General features: G+C 37.9%; 1 protein-coding gene across 1 annotated transcript in view; it reads right to left on the bottom strand.

Annotated features, from left to right (window-relative positions):
- COG5 (component of oligomeric golgi complex 5) overlaps positions 1 to 27,686 on the bottom strand; it is a 183,345-nt gene that overhangs the window by 33,641 nt on the left and 122,018 nt on the right. The window contains exons 11-14 of the mRNA XM_055711500.1: positions 16,740 to 16,821; positions 14,247 to 14,451; positions 12,980 to 13,141; positions 10,904 to 11,003 (exon numbers count right to left, since the gene is read on the bottom strand). Of these exons, the coding sequence (XP_055567475.1) occupies positions 10,904 to 11,003; positions 12,980 to 13,141; positions 14,247 to 14,451; positions 16,740 to 16,821 (549 nt within the window). The remainder of the gene's footprint in view (positions 1 to 10,903; positions 11,004 to 12,979; positions 13,142 to 14,246; positions 14,452 to 16,739; positions 16,822 to 27,686) is intronic.

Genomic DNA, 27,686 nt, shown 5'->3' with positions numbered 1-27,686 from the left:
CACACATTTGTTATGTGAGTCACGATCTAACCAGCAAAAGGCAACATGAGAATGAAGAAAATGTTTCATGAAGTTATTTTTTAATGCAACTTTCTCCTCTAGATTTTTAATTCAATTTTTACAAGTTTAAATGCTTTAAGTGACTTAGCAGCTAGACATTTCTAAGTATTCTCTGACCAACATAAGTAGCTTCCTAATGACTGTTTTAACAAAACTCTTCTGATATTTCCATAAAAAAAATTACAAAACCTGAGCTGACTTCTGATTATTTTTAAATTAGACCTACTGCCATCTTTAGCTTTTATTACTGTACAGTGAAATAGTAATTATTCTGAAATTATTTTAGTATATAATAGCCTCCCACATATTCTATTTAAATACCTATTAATGAATTCCTTTAATGTGCCAAACATTGAATTCATCTTTTTGGGTTCTCTCATTTAAATAGCATAGATACAAGTTTTTCAATGACAGTAACACCATGTCTTCAAGGTAGCGGTATAATACAATTAATTCACGTATCTCAAAAAGAGCGCGGAAAATAAAATCTTTCACATTACTTACACCATTGTAACTGACCCATTATTTACAGAAAACCTTTCCCGAAGTGTCATTTCACTACTGTTCTTGATGATTTGTGAGCTTATTACATTTCATTCTTCCATCCAAAGTTCACAATATTCGACATTTAGACAGGAGGACTAGATACATTTCCCTGGAACTGTCAGACAAATCTCATTGTTGGAATATGTCCTGAATAGTGATTCACCTGCAAATGAAAGCTCACAATTCAATATAACACCACCTAATAGGAGACACTGATTAATTCTTTTAAGATCACATAATAAAAAAGGTGAACAGAAATTCACTTTATGTCATTACAATGAGAATTCATCATGCTTTTCAATTCAAAAGCATCACAGGCCTCATAAATTTGCTGGAGTTTAAATCTGGTGCCAAAACTCCAGTGCACGAACAGTATTTTGCCTTCACTGGAAGAATCTGATTCCAGGAAAACTTTTCTCCCTCCTTCTCCACCTTGTTCTCCCCTACTTTGCTGAATTATTCAGCTAGTTAAATCTAGCTATGTCAGAGAAGATGATGGGTGGACAAAAAGCCAACACAGATAGCCCAAACCACATAGTTATGTCAGTAAACATCTGTTTTCTTGCTAGTATAGCATATTTCATTTGGGGAACTTGCATAAATTAAAGAAGCAAACAAAGGTTTCGGTTGGAGTAACGTTCATTTCTCCTCAGGAATACATATGACTGAAGCCATCACAAGAAATGCTTTCCTCCATAAATGAGGTCTTAATTTTTTTAATCTCCCTAAGAAGGAACCATAATTATAGCCCTCCTAGATCAACATCTTTCATTCTTGCAACATTACAGATACTTTTCCTTGCATTTCTGCTTTTCTTAACAACTTCACTGACCGAGCCAAGAACTTCCAATATAGTCTCTGGATCAGTTAAATACACTTAGCCTTTTAGATTCTGGACAAAACCCATGCCATTCATATTGCTTACCATCTAAATAACCCACTGAAAACAGCTTATTTAGATCTTCATTCCCCTAATCAAGCATGACAGACACTTTCTCTTCTACAAATCACATTACAAAAATTCTTTGTAAAGACGCTGCCTTTCTCAGCTCAGAGTTTAAGCTGAATTAATTGTTGTTTTTCTATTCCACCTGGCATTCCAGCATTTTCCTTCCTCATTCTCTTTATTGCAACAAGGTTTACAAACCAAGAAGAAGCATTCATAAATTAGAGATTTTTTTTAAACAGTAAAAATAAAAACCAAGATCACAGCATGTTTCATTGTAATCTCAGGAAGAGAGATCCTGAAGATTTGTGAAGCCATGGCATCACAGAATTACACTTTCAAAGCTACATCACCAAAACCAAACAGCAGACTATTTTCTACGGACCATCATATACCAGGTGCACCATGAACCCACAAAGAAAGAAATCATGAAAAAAAAAATATCAACACTCATCTGCCACAATATCACAAATAGTTATGATGATTGAATGGATGTGCAGAAAGTTGAGATCTATTTTAAACCTCAGTAATTACAAACTAGTTTTTAAACATATGCAAAGGAAAGGATCAGCTTTTTTTGCAGGAAATTTGAGAGACAAAAATAAATTTTCTAGCATGGTGTGAGAAGAATATGGTTTGTTTTCTCACAGTCTGACTCCTTAAACTCAAAAAAATCTCCCAAATAATCTATTCCAAGCCATTCTAAATGGCTAGCTAGTGGACCAGACATATTTGATAGGCAGAGATTAATCTGAATATCTAATGAAAGTGGAAAATTGAAAATTATTATGGGTAACTGCAAAAGATGAAGCCACCTGAGCAGCATAAAAGAACACAACAGTAGCCAAGGATGCAAGTAAGCAGAATTTGGAATCTTGCACCTTGAAATCACAAGTTCAAATATAAAGTGGCTTGAAAGATAATGAGAGATAAACGGTTTGTCTCAGTTTCAATCCTAGTGGAAAATGGGCACTTATTAAAATCTTCATCATGTGTATCACTGACTGACAATTTTCTTTGAAGCCTCAGGAAGGAGACCTGTGATTGAAAAGTCTAAGAAGAGAAATTGATCTTCAAAAATGACTCCTATACAGTAGAGAGAGAGCACACTGGCAGGATAATGTACTGAGCCATACAAGTTTTGTGGGCAATACCAAAAATAATTTAAGAACAACTGCAGCAGAGCTGACTTTCCATTGTATATATTTTTATGCTAATCTTACATAATGCATTTGGTGCTGATGGGCATTACAAAGATGAGTGCTCTAAATATATCTGAACATGACAGACAGATGATGCTCCTCAGCCTCTATCTCCATCCATTACAGTCACTAAAAACAGAATATCAAATTACAGACAGGGTTGGTTGCACTGGCATCCAGAAAGGTGTCATCTGAGTTGGCTCAAAGAATTATTTGGCTATCTGAAGAAATTGCTGAACTCTTGAAAAGAGTTAATATCCAAGAGTTTCCTTGCACGCATCCAGCAGTATTTGGAGTTGCCAACTGGCCACAACACCACAGATAACTGTGCTCTTTTCAAGTACTAAAACTCTGGTAGAAACACCAAATGTTATTTGAAAATGAGTCAAGTATGGCTGACAAGCATTACAGATAGAAAAACATGTTTAGGAAAACGTATCTTTTGAAGCTCTGGCAATCTAAGAAAATCTTAAAACCAAAAGCAATGTTACTATAGAAGAAATCAGCATCTCCTAACTTTTGCCTTAGAGATTTACTTACATCAGAAGTAAGAAAGTATGAATTCCAGTTGCAAGAAAAAAATTACCCCAATCTGTCAGCATTTTAAGCTTCCTCTTGAACAGATTTTGCATACCACTCTCATTCAGTCTCATTCACATATTGGCTACACCCATAGCAGTAAATTCAACCGTGCCAGGATTAAACAGGTTCCTGGATCTGGCACGTGACCATCTGTACCCCTAAACTGTTAGCACAGTCACCAGCAAGTTTTGGCCAACAACTAGTTTCCCATATAATCTCCAGCCATGGCTCAGGAGAGGCAGTGTTGCAGAGACTACCCTCAGAGGGTGCTGGCAGGCAGCCCCGTGCTTTGGGGAAGGGGAGCCCTTCCCAGCTGTGAGGCAGGCTGTCCCGTGCCCGATGGCCGTAGTGCCCAGGAACGTCACCAGGCACCTTTCACCGGCTAGCATGGATGTTACGGTTACGTCTCATGCTGGAGACTGAGACAGCTAGGATGGTAAATTAAGTCCTGAGTGTCAGTCATAAACATTTATTGACCTTGTACTCTCAGCGGAGCAAGGCAGGCATTAACATTAACATAAACATCAGGGGAGCAGCGTGGAGCAGCTTCACACACAGCCTCTCTGCAGCAAAACCAGACACGTTTTGCTGATCCTTGAAGCGAGGCCAACGCTAATCAGAACGAGCCTCAATGATAAAAATTTGCCTTCAAACTGACGAGACCAAGCTCATTTACATACTTATATTTACTTTTCTGAGGCCAGTTATATGTTTCTCTTTCCACACCCATACTCTGTTTCTAAAGCAAATCCAGACCATTCTGGGGACAAGCAGTAAGTGACTGGGATGTATCAGCATTTGACTCTGACGGAGGGTGGAAACAACAAGTTACTGGTTTTCCACTTCTTATGCTTTTTTGGCATTTACTTTCTTAAACAATAATGCTCTACAAACATCTGTCATCAAGTACATGTTACCGACCATTGTGACAGATAATAATCCTTCACGATAACACAGTAACCCTACTCAGTGCCAGTTAATTGAAAAGCAGACCTCAGTAACCACTCAGAATAAAGTTTAGAAATAACGTATATTAGTTCTAATGACAGAAATTTTCTGTCAGTCACTTTACATTTAAGCATGAATCCAATCAAATACTCAGAGTTGTTTCACAACTGAAATCCCATTTCTCCATTGCATTAAAAAACAGTATCAGGCTAACTCAAAACTTTCCAGTTACTTCTGAAGAATCTTTTTGTACTTGGCTGAGTACCTGCACGTTACTGCTTAATAGTCCTACTCTGGTACTCTGTGACTGCTGCATATTGTAAACCATGTATATAACATTACACAACTCAGACATTTACTTTACTAAATGTAAATAAATCTCAATATACTACTGAGATCCAGAATAGTGAGAAAGAGGCTGCCTACTCTCTATCACAGGTATCAGCTGATGCTGCCTTTTCCCTCAAAACAACCCAAAATGTAAAAACCTCATTCACCAAAGAAAATCCATACAAATTTCTTCATGTCCCAAGTGTACAGCGGTCCATTGCTTTTGGGATCAAACCAGTGAGTTCTCTCTCATTTTGCCTTTTGGTGTGTCCAGTACCAGAGGTCTTTAATTTGTGAATCAATGTCCTGCCGTTTGAGGATATATGACAATTATTTGAACCTTGGTGTGGTGACCCCAGTTTTTGAGGCACTTATGTCTTCTCTTTAATCTTTAACTTCAAAATTCACTTCTATTACTGGGTTCTTAGCATTTTAACTTTGAAATACATAAAATATACCAAGTGTTACCTTATGTTTTCTTAAGAAGGTCGGGGAAGAATTCTTCAAAACACCAGGAAGGACTGTGCTCTCTGTACAGTGCATAAAAATTTCCAAGTGGCTTACACTATACAAACCTGATAATCAGGAAATCCTACAACCATTGCCTAGGGTAAAATCCTAATGAGAAGCCAAGCCTCTACCATGAGCTGTGGGCAAAGGACAGAGTAGTAGCTCTCTCAGAGCACTGCCCACAGCCTGTGTTTTGGCCTCCACCTCATTCATCCACTACTATAAGATGCAGATCACAAGTCCAACCACATTTAGTTAAGGGAAAAAGAAAAGATTAAAATTCTGTTTCCTTCCTCCCTCATTACACCCACTTCTGCTTCTCCATCTTCTGAGTGCTTCCTCTTTATGATTGCTCACAAGTCTGACAGTGGGAAAGATCTCCATTATATCATCTCTCTGCAGCCTCTTGTCTGTTGGAAAGATCCCTTTTTTTAGACAAACTTTTCTGAAACATTTTACGCCATAAAATACAATATTCCATATTTAGGAACCTTTCCAGTCACAGGCAGGCACAGCTCCCACTGATTTTAGCCTTATCTACGCTAACCTCAGGATAAAGCTGCCTCAAGTGATATGGCCATGCAGATTCTTGCTTTGTCTGTATTTCAAGAAGACATGAGATTGCTCTGCTTGTGCTCCACCCTGAATGAGAGCCCTGTGCTCAGCAAGGTGCCACGGCTGAGATGGTCACCCTGGCTTGCAGTGGAGCTAAATGTGCTCTGCCATCTGGAAGCAGAGTGAGTTTGTGTTTGCCTAGATCACATAATCATACCGTTATATATCCACATATAAAAATGTTTAAGATAGTTTGATCCACCAGACACTGCCAGCATAATCACCCTGACCTGCTCTGAAAAGCAAGTGGGCAACCTGATTTTTACAATTCTGCCTCTGCAAACTACTCTTTGCTCGTTTATTGGCCAAAAGATACCAGGCCAGTTTGTCTCTGACAGTGATGCCTTATGCTGGGAGGAGGCAGCAACAAACAGCCTCCACAAGACAAGTCAGGAAGGACTGATGTGGGACTCTGACTGCAATTAATAACGACAGTCTGACAGGATGACTGTAACTGTAAGGAGGAAACTAGTAGAGGTCTCCAGGTTCAAAAAGTAGGAGAATCACATCTTTTCTAAACAACTGCATTTTCATGCTCCCAGCACAACACATTTCATCTATGTGCACTTGGTGGGTGTGTTAGTGTATTTCAATCCACCCACATGCCAAGCTGAACAGAAATAGCACGAAAGTAAAAGAACATACAGTACTTACATTCAGGTAACTGAAATCATCACTCTAAAAGTGGAAAGAATGCAACAAAACCCCCAACAATAAATACTGTTCGAAATAGTCCTGTGCTGGGAAGGGAATAGACTAGATGACCAAATGCGGCCCTTCCATCTTCAGTCTCTACAAGGACAAAGGATCTTGCAATTTATTTTTCTGCTTGCTGTCAAAAGTACACATCTTGTAAACTTTCAGAGCTTTTAACCCTATGTTTCATTACTTGTCTCCACAAGACATCCAGTTCTAAGTATCAGTAAGACAAATAGCTCTATCAACAGGCAAAGCAAAGCACAGTAATACCAAAGTTTCAAGAAAGAGATTTCTAATTATGAGAGAAATCACAACATTTCAAGGGCATTTTAAATTCAGCTCAGTAAATGACAAAATTACAGGTAATCAACTGGGGAAATGCAGTTTAGTCTCACTTCCAATCAACAGGTGACTATCATTTTCATTTTTATATAAATAAATCAGAAATCTGATTTAAAGTAATAAATGAACAGAATCAAACATTAATTTTAAACACCTCTGCAATCAACCAGGCATCTTTTCCAAAACTGGACACCCAAACCTTATTCACTTCTTATTATGGAAGATTACTGCAGAGTATTACCTTAGAGCAGTGGTCTTCAAAGAGGGGTGCATGCACCACGTGGGCTATGCAAGGCAATCCATGGGAGTGCAGGAAGAAAATATCAAAACTTCAATAGTATGTGTATGTAATTTATAAATAAATAAATACACATATAATGGGGGTGCATGCTCAGAAAGCTTATACTGATAGGGATGCATGATCATAAAAATTTAGAGACCACTGCCCTAGTGGTTTCTGCCATGCAATTACTGCTGCCGTGTCAAAGGCATCTAATGAAGATGTTGGTGAGATACAAGCTCTCTTCTACATCTCTTCTCAACTATCAGTTATACAAATGGGAAAAAATTTCTCTAGGAGGCAGATTTGTGAGCACCTATCTTTTGTGTAGTAGCATGGATTCTCAAAAAAAACCCAAGATTACTCAACTTTTTCTTTGTTTTCAGGAAATGCAACTTTAGTGGTTTCTCATTAATCTCCTCCCTCCACCGCACTTATTGTCAGCATTTGATGAAAGACAATTTTCCTTACGTGGCCAGTTAAACACGAGCACAACATGTTATATTTGTTATATAGACGGGTTATTTAAGGTATTTGGAAATGGGAATGGATGACCCCTCTGGAAAATTCTTAAATCAAGGAGAAAAGTTAGTGCTCTTTTTTTATCTGGGCTACCTCACTTGTATAAAAATGTGGCTAGTGAACAAAATCCTACTCAGTAAGCAGTCATATGTGCAAATGCAGATTAGGGAAATTTTGCTCTTATCCAAAACACAGTGATCAGATTTGTTAATCTCTGTTCTAATCTGGAATGAGAAGAATGGAAAACTTGCCATTTCTGTAATCATTACGAAGATGTTTGGGCTGCCTGATTTAGGGAAAATCTGAATAAGAGTCAAAATAATAACAGCAGAGAGAAAATATGCCAAGCATCCCTCCTCAGCATCACCTAACAGAAGACAGGATGGGTGGTGAGGTTGAAAGGTGATACTCCTAAATTAACAGATTTATTTTTTTTTTAATGTAGTGCAATGTATAATTATCCCTTCAAACTCTGTATAGTAAGAACATCTGCAATTACACTGAGTGAAATTAGGACAATAATTCTGAATGCTTCATGGCATACACCAACCACACCAAGCATCAGGCAAGGGGTTAGCTAAAGATTCATCCAACAGCAGAACAGATCTACCTACTGCTCACGGAGGGATATTTATATCTTCTCTGAAATCATCTGAACTGGTTGAAATATGAATAGGTCTCAGGCACAGCAGTGGCTAGTTCTTGGTGTGGGGAAAGCTGAAAACCAAAAGCCAGCAATATGCAAGGTAACAAGAAACACAAACATACATTTTGGGTTCACAGGAAGAGGCTATTTTTTCTTATTTGTTTTTGCTTTAGTACTGTATGTACAGACTACTAGATGCTGCTTTAACTTAAAGGTAATATCTTCGAGTCTTGAATAACGTATTTCTTGTTATTTGTCCTATCTAAAGCTAACTGGAGAAACAGCGATGAAATCTTAGTGAATTGCAATTGCTTTTTTTGGTGAAATTGAATAAATAAAAACCCTGACATCAAAACGTCTTAACATTTTTAGGCGTGCCCATTTCAGTTTTTCACCATTCACATCTACCTGCAATATTACAACATTAAAAATAACAATTTCTAACGACCCTTAAAAGCCCCCCTCAACCTTTCTTCACTGACAATTCTGAGATTCTTTTGTTTACTTTTAATTTGGAAGAGAATTGAATTGTGTATTCCTCCAGGAAATTAAATTTCCATCTTTAGCACTGCTCTATATAGCTATCAGAAATGAAACATCTGAGCGGAAATGTTACATGGTCACCCTCCTCAGCTTTAGAAAGCTATCATTGGAGGCCGGATTGCAAGATTGAATTAAGATTGCATTCTTGGCTACACCACTAAAACATAATGAAACAGTGCTGTCTGATATAGCTCTTTGTTCTACACATGGTACACATTTCAGGCTCAATCTGCCTGCCCCAAGATAGGTACAAAAGAACAGTTAAGACGTTCTAGATTATATCCACGGGGCTGGCAAGCATGGCACAGGGCAAGTGGGAGAGCCATGCCCTTCTGGAGAGGCAGCTGGAGGCTCGGCATGATATTTTAGCACTCTAAAGATGGCGCTACACACCTATGCCACTGGCAACAGTGTTGAGCCCTTCCAGTTTATCGTTTTGTAACATGTCTATCAGTAAGGAAAGGGAAGGGAAAAAAAAGTTAAAAAGTATACCTGTTTATATTGTTTACAACTTGTGGGTATATTCTTGAAGGACATTCATGTTCATTCTGCCAGTTTGACTAATTCTGTCACTTAGTTTTTCAAAGTTTCAGGTTTTACTTTCAGTTGTCAAATTCGAGAGGTTCAAGGGCTCAGGCTCCCTCTTTACGCCCACATTCTTTTAGTTTCAGGTCAGCTAATACAAACCCACAAATCATATACCTGTCAGCTTATTTCTACATATTCTTTTTTTCAGGGTTTCTTAAGAATTTGCCAGCTGGCTTACCACAACATGATGTATGCTTTAGAAGAAGCTACTGGCCCCATTCAAACCCTAACAGAGATGCTGAGCACAACAGACCCTGGTCCTTTCACAGTTACAGCTAATACGACTTTTTTTTTTCCAGTTGAATGCCACTATTTGACAATGCACTCCATGACAGACAGAGACACAAGTGTAGTATTTTGTACTCATGATGACTCTTGTGACCTACTAAAAATCCTGATTTCACTCATGAGCAAATTTCACTCTGAAATTATGAAGCCATGATTTGGTATCTTTAAAAGGAAGAGCCAACTTAAGCACTATGCTCTAAATATATAGCAAAATCATGTAAACATATATTTTTATTTTAAAAATTTAAACAATCTTTATGATCTTATTGAGTGCTTCACAATGCAATTAATCCAACAGACATGGCTAACAAGGTACGTGTTATTGAATTTCAATGTTTTTAAAGCTATGCAGAGATAGCAAGTGTATGAAAGGTAAACAGACTCTATTCTTACTTAACTGCTACAATGTTTTGTAGCCAATTGTTACAAAAAACTGTTAGCAAGTATCTCTTTAAATGAACCATACCGTAAATTAATCTCAATGGAGTCTGAGTTTGCTCTCAGAATTATTGTTCCAAGTGAAAATCTTGTTTACAAATACAAGTAGTTAGCAATTTCTTGTGGGTCTGTATATTGCAAAATTAATTAAAATATCTTCATAAGAAAAGAATCAAAAATTCAGCAGCAGACTTCCTGAGAAAGTTGTTGACCTTAAAAATTATTCATTTTTTTCATATGACTGTACTAACTATTTCCTTTTTTGGGATCCTTACCCAAAGGATAAGGCTTTGGGGTTCCTTCCTCTATTCAGTTTAACACTAGGTAACAGTGCATGGCAAAAGTCTGGAAGCAGTGACAAATGCAAACAAAACTAGGGTCAGTTAAATACACAGCAAATAATAAATACAGAGAAAAAATGCCCAAAATTTGTTGCAAACAGTGAAAAAATTTATTTGAGTAGACCAGATTTTAATACCATAAAGGTGATGTATCATGTTACCGATGGTATATCAAATTTTGGTAAATATTAAACTGAAACAAATTGTCTTAATTTTACTTAACAACCACCATTTTCATGGTTTTTTTAAAAAAAATTAATATGGCAAATTCAATTTGGAGTTGTACAGACAAATTTTACGGCTATCGATAAACTGTGTTTATGTGAAGGCAGGATTTAACTGAAAACCTTTCCAAACACAAGCCAATTTGAAGTTTTTTGTCTACCTAGCTTGCTTTACTGTTATGTTGTAAAACTACAAAACCCAAAACATTGTACACAGAAACCCATAAATTTTTAGAAATTTAAAATTACTTACAAGCTGCTCAGACTTTACACCATAGAGCTGAACAGTCTTTGCCACATTTTTTGCCACAGCTAAACTCAGGTCTTGATCAACAGCAGCCACATTTAGCTCACTGGAAGCAAAGATTACAAATCTTAATTAATAACTAAACAGTGCTGTATTTAATTGATAAAGAATTAACTACGAATACCTAGTTAGATGGCATGTCTAGAGAGAGTAACACATACAACCAAATTTTTCTAAGCACTGTAATTCAGTTTACAATTTAACAAGTCATTTGGGAATTTTATGTGCAGTGTTCCTATTCTATTAAAAATGAGCAAAGTTTAGGAATGACACTTCAGTATGAAATCACTATTAGTAAGCCATTCAAAAATATTGACTGCAATTAACTACATTCAAGCTTTGGCAGCAGCCTTCAAACATTACAGGTGAACACACAGTCATTCAACTCTGGAATTACATGAGCTGTGCAGAAATACCCAGGGGACGCCTTAGCTTGACACAACTAATAAGCTGTGTTTTAAGCAATCCTTTGTAGTAACAGAGGCCCCAAAGGAATGACGGGGAACAAATGGAAGAAGGAAAAGAATTCCAAATAATTTTCACTATTTCTTGTTTGTGGAACCCCCCAGATCTCCATCAGCTGGGGCTGCATTCATAAATGCTCTTACTGAAAACAGACAAGCACTAGGACCACTGTGTTGCTAGTGATGAGATGAACCCCTCCCAAGAACTGAAGAGCCACCGGGCACCCTGACATAGCAATAAACTGCTCCAAGAACTCTGCAAGGCCCCAGACACCATTGACTAAAGGTCACTCTGGAAAACTCTGCTGAAATTTCTAATTTTCATGCCATTTTCCCTTCTCCTCTGCAAAGAGCAAAATAACATCAACAACCACACCAATAGGCATGTTCTGAGCATCTGCAACTCCCAGTCACAAGCGCAGTGTCGGTATTTAGTATCACACATACACACCCTCACATGCTGTGAATACTGTCCATCATTTTCAGACTATATTAAACAAAGTAGTCCTTACCAAAACTTCATGAGGGAAAACATACCACTGGTAATTTAAGCACCTCATTTTACAAATTCTACCTGGAGCAGTCATCTTTATCTAACGTCCTGCTGTTTCACTCCAACAGAATATTTACATCAGGCATTATCACTTGCAGCCAACTATCATTTTGCCTTTGACACAGTCAGAATAATTAATATATGAGGCCTTTACAATATGTGTGAAGTTTCTCTTCCTGATAGTTTATAAGCCTGGACAGTAAAACTTAAATTAAAATTTCAGTTATTCCAGAAAAACAAAATACAGAGAATAAATAACAAATAGCAAGATTTATAATAAATTATAAATAAAGAGGTGATTAGCCCACTGTATTTAGCATGGGTGCAGCCTCCCCTTGACTACTGTGTGCGGTTCTGGGCCCCACAATTTCAGAAGGACGTCGAGTTACTGGAATGTGCCCAGAGGAGGGCAACAAAGCTGGTGAAAGGGCTGGAAGGCATGTCCCGTGGGGAGCGGCTAGGGACTTTGGGTTTGTCTAGTTTGGCGAAAAGGAGGCTGCGGGGCGACCTCATTGCTCCCTACAGCTCCCCGGGGACGGGGAGGTGGAGAGGGAGGCGCTGAGCGCTTCTCCCTGGGATCCAGCGAGAGGACACGTGGGAATGGTCCAAAGCCGTGCCAGGGGAGGTTCAGACTTGACATTAGGAAGCTTTTCTTTACTGAGAGGGTGGTCAAACCCTGGGACAGGCTTCCTGGAGAGGTGGTTGATGCCCCAAGCCTGTCAGTGTTGAAGAGGCATTTGGACAGTGTCCGTAATAACATGCTTTAGGTTTTGGACAGCCCTGAACTGGTCAGGCAGCTGGACTAGATGACCGCTGTAGGTCCCCTCCAACTGAAATATTCTCTTCTCCTCTCCTCTTAACCCTGACTTAATTTTTACACTAACCAGTTTTATAACTAAAGAGTAATCAAACTTCTACTGATACGGAAGTGTCATTCCTAAAATTTTAACTTATGAGAAAAGACATGCTGAAGATTACATTTTGCAAGGTATTGCATGTGCATACCTGGCTATAGTTTTAATGATGCTGTCAAGCTCGTCAGAAGAGGGTGGATTCCGACCTCCAGGAGGGAAGACAAGATTGATAGGGTCAAAGAGTCGAGATAAGGATTTTGACAAATAAGCAGCTTCATACTGTTGCAGTGAATCTTTCAAGGCTTTTTCTGGACTGTGGACATAAGACAAAATTACTACATTTTAAATTACATGGTAACATTGAATCTTTCTAGACCATACAAACTTTGCAGTATTGAAACTGGTTTTTCTCTCTGCTCTTTAAACATATGCACCTGAATAATTTTAATACCTTGCTTTTCATTTGAACCACGCAACTAGTCAAGGGAGCCATTCTGTATAGTTCAATACAGTACTTAGCACTTTCTGTAAGACCTATGTGGAATCCTTAATTCAAGGCGTTCTTGAGACAAACAGTACTAAAAACATCTGCAAAATATCAGCAAGATATCCAAAATTGCAGTGAAAGACCTTTTCCACATAGTTAATGAGCAGATAGCTTGTACTCGGGGTTATATTTTTCAAAAAATATATTTCCTGGGATACACATGCATACAGGAAGATTCAAATAGAAAGACTTCTAAAATTTACCCTTAACAAGCTTCAGTCTTTAGTGTTTCTATTTGTGAAAATGAGCACTTTCAAACATTTTACCTCATTGTCAGAAGTCTGGTGAACTTTTTACTTTGCTTTCATTGAAGTAAATGATAAGTCTCCCACTGACTGCTCAGGAACATATTTAAGCCAATACAAATCTCACATAAAATACTCACTTTATCTTACAGAAGTCTAGAAGTCCTAATAGACTTGATGACCATGTTTCCATTTGATCTTTCTGGTATCTACCACTCAGATCATGTTTATTCTATGATGTATAAATATAAAAACTGTGAACCATAACAAACTGAGCATTTGTCACACTCCAATGATTGCTGTATCATTAAGAGAAAGCTACTGCTGTAATTGCAACACACACAAAACTGAATTTTCATCATTCTGCTTTTCTTTTTCTCACCCAAAGAGACAAAAAGATAAAACTAGTTCCAAAGTCAGGGACTTGTGTGAAAGACATGACAATCCAAGACTGTTAATTATATAACCTAATGAAAATCCTACAGCTCAAAAATAGTATTAAAGCAGTAACTGCTGGAGGAAAAAAAAAGCCTTCAAAATTTTTCCGCTCTAAGTTCTTAAAAATACTGCTCTCTTGCAGGGTGTAAAGCTTTCCATTTTATTGCCTTAGAGTTCATAATACATACTCATAATCTTGGGTTTTCTGCATGAATATGTCCTGTGTATCTTCTTCCATTTGTTGCAGTTCAGCAAAGAGATCAGCAGTTCCACTTGTGTTAAAATTCCTCTGAATATTTTGACTGTATTGTTGCAGGCGCTTCCACAAGTCATTATAAAGCCTCAGTAATTTAGGGTATTCTCCTTCAAAAGCTTGTTTTAAAAACATAGAGGCTGCAAAATAAAGCAGTAAGCAATATGCTTTATTTTTATGCTAAGTTCAAAACAATTTTTTGATTCATATAAACAATCTGTATTCTTGCATTTATATCAACAACTTGTATACAATGTAACCCTATCTTTAATATTAATAATGTCATATTTATAATTAACTTCAAAGTTGCATGAACTATCACACTAAATACAGTGGACAAAGCACCAACACAAAATCCACAGCTGAAAGACTGGACATGAAAAACTTTGCACAATAAAGATACTACTCATGGTAGTGAAACATCTGGTATCAAACTTAATTATTCCTACTATCATTCATTTAAGGCCAAAGCATGATTAGAACTCCCTAAATCTAGAAATTTTCAAACAATAGCTTGATGGGGTAAAAGTGTGGGGATGTGCAACTTTGAAGATACCCATCTGAAAGACACAAAGATAACTGCTATGAGCCAGACTCTTCAGAAATCTGATGAGGGGAGCATATACTTCTACACATACTTTTTAAAACAACGTACAAAAATTGCAATTTCTAAACTTGTCAAATAAAGAAAAATCAGCCGTATTTTAAGCCTTGAAAGGCTTGCCACGAGTAACAGGAAACGAAACAAAGGTACAACTGTTCTAGCAACTGATGTTAATCTTGATCTAATATCACTCATACTTTATGGATTTCCCATTACATTAGGGGATTAACACTGTTCTTTTCATTCGTAGGTTTTTCAGGTTCCAGACATCTGTCCCATTTCACCCAGCCTATGCTTTCAACTCAAATATCTTCTGATTTTGAATACAGGAGGATTCACATTTATTAACAAATGCAAAGTTATTTCAGGTCACGAAGCTATGTTTATAAAAACTGTCCCAACCTCACAAAAGCAGATCATGATCTATTATCAAACTCTGTAAACTGCCAGGAATTCCTGTTTTTACATTATTTTCTGATATTGTCTGGTCTTCCTCTGATTTATATGATCCAGAGGTCTGTGAGTGGATTCAATCACTTTGAATTTATATGTTAAAAATGAACATTCTCATGTAGATGTGCCACTTAAATGAAAAAGTCTACTCACTGCAAGCACTGTTTCCCCAAAACTCAGCTGTAGCAAAGTAAAAACGTCATTCACAGTTCAAAAATCCAAATGCTCCCTCTAAACATTTATATATAAAAAATGATTAAAAATCGTAAGTAATGAAATATTTTTAATAACTGTCAGACAAAGTACTGCTGACGAAATCTAAGAGTTCCCTTACTTCTGATATGTTGGTTAATCCCATTAACTGATGTCACAGTTTTACAGTCTTAACACTTGAGTGCTGAAAACAGGTAGCACGTGTTCAGCTTGAACATACAGGATTGCGGCTATCTACATACTGCTGCTAAAGTAGCGTGTAAGGCAAACCGCAAAATTAATATGTTTTAACACAAGATGAATACATTTTCTTTTGGGAGCATCTAGTTACTTAGCAACCACTGAACATGAACCAACCAGCTAGTTCCTCAAAATTATATTGCTGCTATAAAGCCTGGAAGGGCCAAAATTTGAAGGGCCAATGAGATCACAAAGATAAATGGAAATCTTATGCACTTCATTGGTATGTACTTTATACACTGTATACAAACATGAAAGATACGTTTATGAAAGCACCGAACTCACCTACAATCCAATTGCATGCTGCATTAGCATGTACTGGTAATAGTACTGTCTTACGTTTATGCATTATTTATATTTAATATTCCTTGATTGTATCTGTATTTATGTATTACATATATACAGAATATTGTGCATTGTCAGAACCACCCATTTATCTGTATTTAGTCAAGAAACAATTTTGCAGAAACTCAACTTCTATTTAATAAAGGTACCCAAAAATGGCTAAAATCAGGTTTCTATAACTAATCAGTGTTTAACAAGAAAGGATTCTAAGAACTGCTCTTTAAAATCAAAATACTATTTTTGAATTTGGCAAAGCCGTTTCAGTTTGGAAAGTATAATGTATCATTCCAAACATTTTTACCTCTACATTCAATTGCAAAAATACATTGTTGTTATTAGATAATGACTACTTAATTAAGCAGAAAATATTTCTCTCTGAAAATTCAATCATAGTTTAGGAGGATCACCCTGTTTGGTTACAAAACCAAAAAAAGTTCTAAAATCACAGCCTCTTCACTGAGTGAACCACTGCTATAGTTCTAGTAGAGGAGATAATAAGCAAAAGGTTTACTGACATGAGAGATTCAAAGTAACTGCAGAATACATCACAAATTGTTTATACTGAATACTTACAGTCTGTTGCTGACTGGAACTGAGAGGAAAGTGTGTGAGTCACTGCAGTCCAAAATTTGTACAAAATGTCAGACTGGCCATCCTGATAGCAAGGGACAAAAGGAAGACAAGTTTCAAAACACGCTCTTTGCAAATAATCTTAACCAATGCAAATGCTTCCAGTCAAAGCTGTTCCACTATCACTGAGAATAAAAACTAAGTAAACAAAGTCCAAGTTTTCCTCAAGTTTAAAGCTAGAAAAAATACTGGAGAAAACAAAACCAAAAGCTTTGGTCTTCTCTCAAATGGAATATTTTCCTTCACGTCTGAGAGAAATGCTCACAGCTCTCTAGGGGCACGAGTGTAGATTGAAGCAGCACACCTCAGGAGATGTGTTAGAAAATCTCTTTGCATTGCAGTGACCTTCACATTCTGTGGGGGTTCTCGTGCTGGCTACATCACAGCAATTATCGTTGCTGCCATTACAACATGCTTGCAAACACCGGCCAGGGACCAAAACCAGCGCATGCTGTGCTGCTTCACACAGAACAGTTGCCTGTTTCTAAAAACATAAAACACATGAAAACGCAGCGAACCTCACAGTTGACTCTTCACCACCTTGTGTCAACAAGGCTTGCTGTCAGAAGAGGAAAGAGGCAGCGTATTCTTACAAAGAGGACACACAAGAAACGGCAGGCTGTTCCCTTACTCCCCCCATGATCTCGCACTTACACTCAAGCATTAAAGCATGATTTTGTTTTCTGTCTTTTGCTTTCTTCCTGTCTCTGTGCTCGAGGTATAAAAAATTACCGAAGATGACAATGGGTATCCTGTCATGCCCACTAGTTAGATACTTGGAAGGCTATCCAGTGTTTTCATGGGAAGGGGAAGCTCACTCTGGACAGAACAGTTTTCTTCATTGCATGGTATACAGGTAATGTATTGACCCTACTGTATAAATCAGCCAGTTTGATCAAATCACTATAGTAATGATAATCAGCAAAAAGTGCTCAGAATGAAAAAGTGAAACAGCCAGCAGTGATGACAAATGACAGCAATTCTAAGGATTTTATGCTGGCACTTGGCTGTTTCTATCCTGAATCACTCTGAAACATCCAAGGTTTTATATCAAAGCACAACATTCACAGCAGATAAAGATGGGTTTAAGCAAAGGGCTCAACACTGAAATTGTTGTCAAAGAGGGATGCATTTTCTCAGCTTTCCTTCTGGCACTGCCAGTGACTTCACTATGAGAAAAATGAAAAAAACCCCAACCAAACAACCCTAGTACTTGTTTATAACACAAGTCCTGTTAAAGCGTCAGTTCAACTTTGGCACTCTCCAGCACCACAAAAAGGAGATTAGCTATCAAATATAAAAGTCCAGCTACACCAAATTGAATTATTACTTCAGATGATGAAGGAAGAAAGAATGAACTCTATTCCCTTGCACTGGCAACAACATGCAAAGTCATGAAGGTATTTAGAATGTCATCCATTAATCCATTAACAGGGTACCACTGGATGCCATTTGAAGATCTGGTCACTGGAAGATTGCAAGTTCAAGCTCAAGTTTCAGTTCCAAAACTATCACCTTAAAGGACTGATATAAAACCCGAAGATCAGTCAAAGGTACACTGAGACAATAAATAAATAAATAAGGACTATCAGATAGAATGCTTTCATAAATTCTGAGATTAGATGAGGAATTTATCCAACCCTACTCTTGATCTCTAAAGATATTCAAAGAAAGATAAAAATTATGGGTCATGTTAAGAATCTAGAGAGAATATCTTTTATGCTGTTGGACTAATACTTGTAAAATGTATGAGAATTAACACAGAATACTAAAATAAACTGGGATGACAGAATGTCATTTTTGACTGCTTGAGGATCTGATGGATTTAGAAACTGACATGCCTTATTTTATAGCTATGTTTATATTTTCTGTAAAATTGTACTTTATTTTCATAAATGGGCAAAGAAAAATTACAGTATCAGACAATGATTCAAAAGGTGCACCGCATAAAGTATCTTTGGGTTTTTTTGTAAATTTATTACTATAGCATAAACATGAAATTACTCAGTTCTTCACTTCACAGTTTCACATATAAAACATGAAAATTACCATAAAACAAATGGCCTTTCACATCAACCGTAAATTAATTAGCTTTCATATTCTCTATCCCAACCTGGAACAATGTTTGCCTATTCAGCACGGTAACTCAATTCAATTTCTAAATAATCTAATGGAGGTAGAAAAATACTTACAGAGCAATTTCAAACAACATTTCTTTCGTTACTGTAATCAGCATCTATACCTCTGTCACAGTCTCAGCATAAAAATACAATGATTAAAGGGTCTTGAAAACAAATTTGCATGTAGTCCCTCCACATTGACATTTCTATCTTAATTGTCTGATTCAACATGGTGACAAATAACAGTACCATCCATGTGACATTTAATTTTTTTGTGAAAATACGTAACTTTTAAATGTACCTATATATATACACATATATAATATAAAGTCAGACATTTATACATACATACTCATGAAAATATCTGCATAGTAGCCACAGCTGTACCAATTAAACCTCTGCCCATTAGCTTGTGTCTTCTGACCCAGGAAAACGGTGTTCATTAACTGTATCAGAATTTTGTAGTGAAGGCAGCTCTCATGTTTCAGCTAACCAACTGTATTATGTATGAGCAGAAACAGAGGGGAAAAGCTGTACAGAAAATTCAAATAACATTTCACAGCAATTGACTACTCAGTCAAAAATGTTTAGGTGAAAAAATTATTAATGCCCCAGTTTTGGACCTACTAAAACCGCCATCTACAGAGTCATTACTGGTTGCTTCTATAATGTGAGATACAGTATTTCACTTTGTCCACTGTTGAGATGCAGTCTGCAGTCACTCTGGAGGTGAAATATAGCTGTTGATTAATAGCACACAAAAGACCATGTAAGAGTTTGTGGCAGGAACTAGAGAATATTGTCGCCTACGCATACACCAGGGGGTATTTAAGTGGGTGGGCTGTAGCTACCAGAATGGGAATACAGCATTAGATACTCCTGCTGGAGTAAAAAGTGCCATATGCAACCATGAGTATCCAGAAACTATTTATTTAGTCTAAACCTGTAATTTCTTTTTGCTTACATATTAACTCAAGATATTATTTTTTAAGTCCTTTTAAGTATCTAACCGCTAATTTTTTAAAATATTATATTCTAACAGAGATTACATCTGTGCCTGTAGATCACAATGGAAATTATACTTTCACTGTTCAAAATATAATGTGCAATTCCATTTGACAATAATCAATAGCAGAAAATGACACACAAAAGCGTAGCAAAAGGACTGGTTTTCTCCAGCTCAGCAGGAAATCAAAGGAATGTCCTCTCCATGTACTGGACAACTTCTTCAAGGACTTAAGAAGATAGGCAGGATGAAGGTGGAAGAGGAAAGGGCAGCACTACTTGCCTGAAATGTACACAGCCAATCTACTGGCTCTTCTTATTTTAATGGAAAGTTTATAAGCCTTCCCCTATGCTTCATATAGCACTGTGAGCAACATGCCACAGTATCAGAAAGTAACTAATCTTTTGGGCCTTTTGCTTTCAGAAAATGTCATCTAGCTAAACCTGCATTCTTGTCATCTTCCCATCTGTACAGTGTAAGGAAGGAATTTGGTCCTCCTCTACAGTTATACCAAATATCCTAACTGGCAGACAATGTATGGGAGCATCGGGTATATCCACAGTAGTGATTCAATGTGTAGAAGGGATTCTTCTTGCTGCAAATCTTTCTTGTGTCTGTACTTGTCTTGCAGATCACACTGAAGTGTGCTAGCAAACTTATTCAAGGAATACACTATCTCATCATTAGCTTAAAAAGAACAACTTCTGCAATTAAATAGCTTTTTGCAGCATATCATCATATTTTTGTAACAAACCCCACAAGGATGTACTAATATTTTTATCAATTAATATTCTGAGACTTTAAATTGGGAATTTTCCATTTCTTTTGCTTCTGAAAACGAAATAAAACTGAAAGATGTTAAATTACTTACACCCCCTCCAAAATAAAAATGCTTGCTTTGAAATCTAGTCACAAGCAGATTAACATCTTGTGATACAATCCCTTGTAGCAGGAGCAGCTGACAAGATGAGTAATGAACTGCATCCGATTATCTTTTCAGCTCTGTGGCAATCATTTTCCAACAGCTTCCTATTCCATAACCAACAACACTGGAAAAAGGTCACCATTCTGTCACATTCCCCCCATCAGCGTATGTGTTTAATAATGCAGAGAACACATAAACCTTTGGAAATTAAGAGGTCTGGTACTGTTATCTGGGGCAAAAAACTGCTTCAGGTATATACTGCATATATAGAAATCCTACATAAAACATCTATATATAATTTAAGGTCTCTCAGAAGGAAATCATTATACTTCAGCATGTAATAGAATGCTGTTTTCTCCTTTCCTGCAATATGTTCTTTCTCCAACAAAAGAACCTTAACTGTAATTGATGGTATCTGAAACTCAGGACAGGCAAGATTCAGTTTGACATATAAATATTTTCTCTGTTACGGAATACAACTGAATTAAATCTATGAACATTAATTGCAAGCAACTGTAGGACTATAATGGGAAAACATGATTTCCCCCCAAAAAGCAGATCCATTTAACTCAGCATTTTTTAATTGACGTTACTATCTGTTCACAGCTTTATTTTGATCTCACAGCTGAGAAAAATCTGCACATAACTCATACTTTGCACCACTACAAAATGTTGGGAGGTTAAGATCAGCCACAGAACTGGCTATTTTTTCATAAAAATCTGCTTTGAACATGCTCTAATACCTAAACTACACTTACATAAACTAATAATCTACCAACCCAAACTGGGAATTAAAAATCCTGGCGCTGCTGTTCCTGTGCCCAGTGACCACTTTATTCCCCAGAACTGATACAGCTCAGCAGGCACTCAAGCGATTTAGCAGCCCCTATGCAACTCCTTAGGCAGTACAAGACAGCTTAGATCTGTCTTCCTCTTGTTAATTCTTTGCTTTCAGAAACGAACTGAACAACTGCCCAGTAACATAACTAGGGCAACCCCCTGGCGTTCCTGACCTGCTGGAGAGCTGGCCAGAACCAGGGGAATAGAACTATGCTTTTGAAAGACATAAGCACTCAGCTACTTTTGAAAACGTTATTCCTATGCAACCCACTTGCATCTGTGTAGAGTAAAATAAAGAAACACAACAATCAGATTCCAGTCTGGACCATCAACTATAATTTTACCCTTTTTCATACTGTTTAAAAGTCCATAACTCAGCCACACATACTATTCACATAGGAATTACTTGCTCATGGAAATTACACACATAAATCAGGCAAAATATGTGCAGCAGGCTAGACCACAAGTGGCAATGAAATTTCTCAACAGGAAGGCTCACCTTATTGTGTACATGAACCAGAAAAAGATCATTAATGTAAGTCATAATTCAACAGAGTTCACCCTTATTAGAATAACAGATGCAGGCAGTCTGTTTGATATCCAAGGTATACACCTTATTTACGTGAAATTAAGAATGTGCTTAAGTACTTTGCTGAATCAGGGCCGTAATCACAAATCAGCAAAAAATGTGTTCACCTTGTGTAACTATTTAGTTTCAACTATTACTATAAAGTTATTATTGTCAATACTCTGCACAGACAGTAATACTATGCAACCTCCCCACAACAGAGGGGGTTTTAGATAAAACAATTAAGAATGTGTGATAATACTGCATAATGACAGTGCCAGAAGACATGTGGACAGTGCTAATTCATCCTGCTCTCTGTCCCAGCTCAACGAAGCAAAGCTGAACATAGGCTTATGCATTCTAAGTGAACACAGACTAGCAAATTGTATTTTAAGATAAGGTTCTCTTAAAAAAATCTTTCTGTTGTAAACTAATAAAATTGAGTCTTCCCCCAATAATACAACCATAATAAGTGTGGAAATGTAATATTCCAATGGTAAAAGTTTTATACTTTTAACGCTAGTCTAGGACAAGAAAACATTACATTTAGTAGATGCCAAATTCAAAGCACTGGACTAGTCTTTCAGGCAGAGATTTTAAGCTGCGAGTCAACAGAATCACACAACAATTGAGGTTGGAAGGGACCTCTGGAGGTTATGTGGTCCAGCCCCCTGCTCAAGCAGGGTGTGGTGAGTTGACCCTGGCTGGACACCAGGTGCCCACCGAACCACTCCATCACTCACCTCCTCAGCAGAAGAGGAAGAAGGGACAAAATAAGATGGAAAAAACTCCAACCTTGTGGGTCAAGACAAAGGCAGTTTAACGAAAGCAAAAGTCACACACATGGAAGCAAAAGAAAACAAAAGCTGTTATTCTCTACTTCCCACCCGCAGGCGACGTTCGGCCACTTCCCGGGAAGCAGGGCTTCAGTACACATACTGGTTGCTCCGGAACACAAACATCATAAATAACAAATGTGCCCCCTTCCTCCTCCTTTCTCTTAGCTTTCATATCTGAGCAGACGTCATACGGTATGGAATATCCCTCTGGCCACTGGGTCAGCTGTCCCAGCTCTGACCCCTCCCGAGATCTTGCCCACCCCCAGCCTGCTGGTAGGGGTGGGATGGTGGAGAGGCAGCCTTGGTGCTGGGCGAGCCCTGCTCAGCAGCAGCCAAACCCTGGTGTGTTGGCACCGCCTTTCTCGCTACCAACGCAAGCACAGCGCTGCGGGGGCTGCTGCGGGGCTCAGCCAGACCCAATACACAGGACCACCTAGACGAGGTTGCCCAGGACTGTGTGTAGGTGGTGTTTGTATACCTCCAAGGATGGAGACTCCACAACCTCCCTGAGCAACCTGTGCTAATGCTTAGTCACCCTCAGAGTGAAACTGTTTCCTGATGTTCAGAAGGAACCTCCTGTGTTTCAGTTTGTGCCCACTGCCTCTGGTCCTGTCACTGGGAACCACTGAGAAGAGGCTCCATCCTCCTCCCTTCAGGTATTTATACACATTGATGAGATCCCCCTGAGCCTTTTCTTCTGCAGGCTGCACAGTCCCAGCTCTCTCAGTCCTTCCTCATAGGAGAGATGCTCCAGTCCCTTCATCTTTGTGGCCCTTCGTTGGACTCTCGCCAGTGTGTCCACATCTCTCCTGTGCTGGGGAACCCACAACTGGACACAGTTGTGTGGCCTCACTGGTGGTGAATAAAGGAAGGATCACCTCCTCAATCTGCTTGCAATACTTTGCCTGACGCAGCACAGGATACTATTCACCTTCTTCACCTCAAGGGCACATTGCTGGCTTATGTTCAACTTGATGACCCCCAGGTCCATTCCTACCAAGCTGCTTTCCAGCTGGGCTGCCCCCAGCATGTGCTGGTGCCTGGGGTTGTTCCTCCCCAGCTGCAGAACTTTGCACTTCTTGTTGAACTTCATGAGGTTTCTGCCAGTCCGTTTCTCCAGCCTGTTGAGGTCCCCATGGATGGCAGCACAATCCTCTGGAGCATCAGCCACTCCTCCCAGTTTTGTATCATCAGGAAACTTGCTGAAGGTACACTCCTGCCCCATCATCCAGATCATTAATAAAGGTGTTAAACAAGACTGGAGCCCATACTGTCCCCTGGGGGACACCACTAGTTTCTGGCCCCCAGCTAGACCCTGAGCCACTGATCACCACCCTCTAAGGCCTCACCATTCAGCTGGGCCATTCATGAGCAACCCTATGTTCATCAAAACCAGAGTTTCACCCCTTAAAAAAAGACGGCTGTTACAGCACATGGTGCAACTGAGAGAGACTGCAGACCCAGCCACCTTCTATGCAACGACCGGTGGTAAGGAAAGGATCCAGATCACTATTCTTTTGTCGGTGTGGAATGAAGAGAGGGGGGGAAAAACACTTCCACTTGCATAATAATTTTTTTTCCAGTAGTCTGTATCTCTTTAGTGCATTGTATTATAGCGTCTATGCAGACAACTTAATAGTGTGAAGCGACATTATTACTCAGCTGTATAGATCTGAAATTTAGATTAACATTGCCTGTTTGCAAGATCACAAGACTATCTTTGTTGGAAAAAACTACATGCTGACAGAATCCATGTGCTAAACCCCTTCCCACTTACTCACATGAAAGTGACTTGATTTCACAGTTCAAAAAGTATAACCCATTTTCACTAATAGCTACTAGTAAGTTAATAAACCACTGAACGATAGTGGGCTGAGTACCAAAACTGTAAGAGCAAAGATATTTGAAGATCTGTATTCACTGTTACTCTACAATAATATTAATGCTGCAGCCCGGAAAACTGCTTCAAAGTCTCCTCAAACATAAAACCAGAATAGCTTACCTAATTTTTACAAAACATACCAAACTACTAATTAACTTTGCTATTAGTGAAATGAAACCTCTTGAGCTCTGTTCTTACTATAACTCTTTAGTATTTGACATCAACTTTAAATTCAAGGAATGAGAATGAAAGTACCCCCCTTATTCAATATTAGGCAAGAATGCAAGAAGATGCTGAAAAGATATATATTTATTTTTACAAATGTCTCTATTTCCGCCACACTGTAAATTTAGAACTTAATGAGTATCATTTCCCATCTGTGAATTATCATATTTGTGTGTGTCTAAAATAGCTATTCTAACATTAAATTTGACCCATTGATTCTAAACTGGCTCCCACTTCATGACAATCACTTCCAACTTATTTTTCCCTGCAGAAATTTTGCTACTTTGAGTAGAATGTGAAAAACATCTTTATTGTGAAGCCTCTTTGAAATGTAAAACAATATAGTGAATATTACCATGAAGCTAGTTGCTGCAGGCTCCTGAAATCAGGCTTTGCATACTAATACATACAGTGTTTTCTATCTGTAATCAAAGGCTCCACCATAAAGAAATACAGAGCTTGTGAATGTTGCTCTAAAAACAGAAGACATTTAAAGGACAGCCTAAATATTTTTTCCACCAATAAAGCAACAATGCAAATTATTTAACAATTTTGTACTGCAATATCTTATGGGACAGAAATAAGGAAATTATTTGCACTATTTCTATAGCAACATAATTGCCAAATGTTAGACTGTGAACAAAAAGCCATCATCCTCAGTAGTACAATTAATCAGTAAGGAAACAGACAATTCCGAGTGTGTCTTCAATAAACCTTTTCTATCCTCTCAAAGTAGTCGAGACTAGATTTCTTAGAATCACAGTGCATTTAAATTTCTAATGCTGTCCACATTATACAGTGCAGGTGAACAGATGTCAATAAACGACACCATGATTTTAAAAATCACCTTGATTTTTTTGTTTTACTGTAGGGCACAGAACTTCATTATACCAAGTTGATCAGTTTATATCCAAGGTGTAATAGTTTCTAGACTTCCAGCAATAGCGTAACATTTTTAAAAGGTCTCTTTATGCAGCTGACAAAAGAAACAAAACCTTTTTTTAAAAAAATATTACCTTCTTAACTAACAAATACAGTTAAGACTGTGCATTTGCCCTATTAGAATATTGGAATTCTTCAGTGATTCCTCAGAAAACCTAATTTGTAAGGCACAAAAGTACTTAGGTCTTGAACAGTGTCCTATATCTTCAGAACTATTTAAAACATTAATTAATCCTTCCATATTCCTGCAAGATATGCATCAACTGGAAGTAAATGAACTTAGTGTTTCCAAAAGCCAGTAACTACCCAAGGGACCTGACAGCTTTCTTCTATCCAGAGAACTGATTTAGTATGTACAGCAGCAACTCAGACTATGCTTTCACCTTGACTACTACATACACCATCCAAGGATGGAAGGGTGGTTCGTTACCGCGTCCGCTCAGCCTGTAGTTGTTCAGGTAAGATTGACAAGGAAGATGATAAAAGGTGGCACTTCTGGTAAATGCATTTCTTTTTGAATAGCAAGCTGACTGAACACCAACTGACTTAATTTCAATCACCACAGAACTCCAATTTGCACAAAGTCCACCAAAGAAGAAGTGGAAAAGAACAAAGGTCATTATGACCTACTAACCCACACAGCCTCCACATCACCCCTTTTACTTAGGGCTGAACGTTTCTGTCACAGAAACAGAATTAAAGTTCTAGAGAAAACAGAGTGTCATTAGAAAACCATTGCACATCCTCTTACCATCCCATTTGAATTAGAACCCAATTACTTTCAGCATGGCTGTCTGGGCACACTGATCGATCCAAAGACAGAACCAGGACTTTTAACTGGTAAGACCTTTTTGGGTTTTTTTAAGAGAGGTCTCAAAAATCTTGCAACTGAATTCAGTGGGACAATTTGTAGGTTTGAAATAAAGAGCATCTTTGGTATTCTGGGTATCAAAAACCTGCTCATTCACCTGTGTTTAGATCACCACAGAGTATCTTGTCATTGCTTAAATAATAAACAGAAACCACAGAATGTAAATAAACAGAAAGGATGTGCAAGTAATCAGTTTCTGCTTCTACAAAAAAAAATCTGGAAAGTAAATCACATACTCGTAGTAACAGGTGAAAACCAGATTATTTTCTGAACTCACAAAAGGCAGTAACTGGCTAATTTTTCAACTTTTTCCACTGGGATTATTTTTTAATTGGGTCAGCTGAATGTGAATACGTGATGTTAGATGTGAATAATTTCAAAGCAGCAACATCTTTTAACAAGTTTGGACAGGGACGAGAAACAAGGTGAAATGTAAGTACACTTTAGGCAATAAACATTTATATTTTCCATTTATTTTTTTAATCTTATGTAATGATGAGGACATTTCCTTCTATATCATTAACACCTCATATTGCCAGTGTTGACAACTCGGGAAAACAGCCTGCTTACTCACCAAACGTTCATCAGGAGAGGCAATGACAAGAGCCCTCCACAAAGTACATAATAACACTCCCTACAACTCTCAGCTCACTTTCTTACCCAGAGGCTTAC

This window comes from Falco cherrug, chromosome 5 (genome assembly GCF_023634085.1).
Source record: "Falco cherrug isolate bFalChe1 chromosome 5, bFalChe1.pri, whole genome shotgun sequence".
NCBI lineage: Eukaryota > Metazoa > Chordata > Aves > Falconiformes > Falconidae > Falco > Falco cherrug.
Note: the sequence above shows the minus strand (reverse complement) of the source record. Positions and strands in the feature narration are given on the sequence as shown.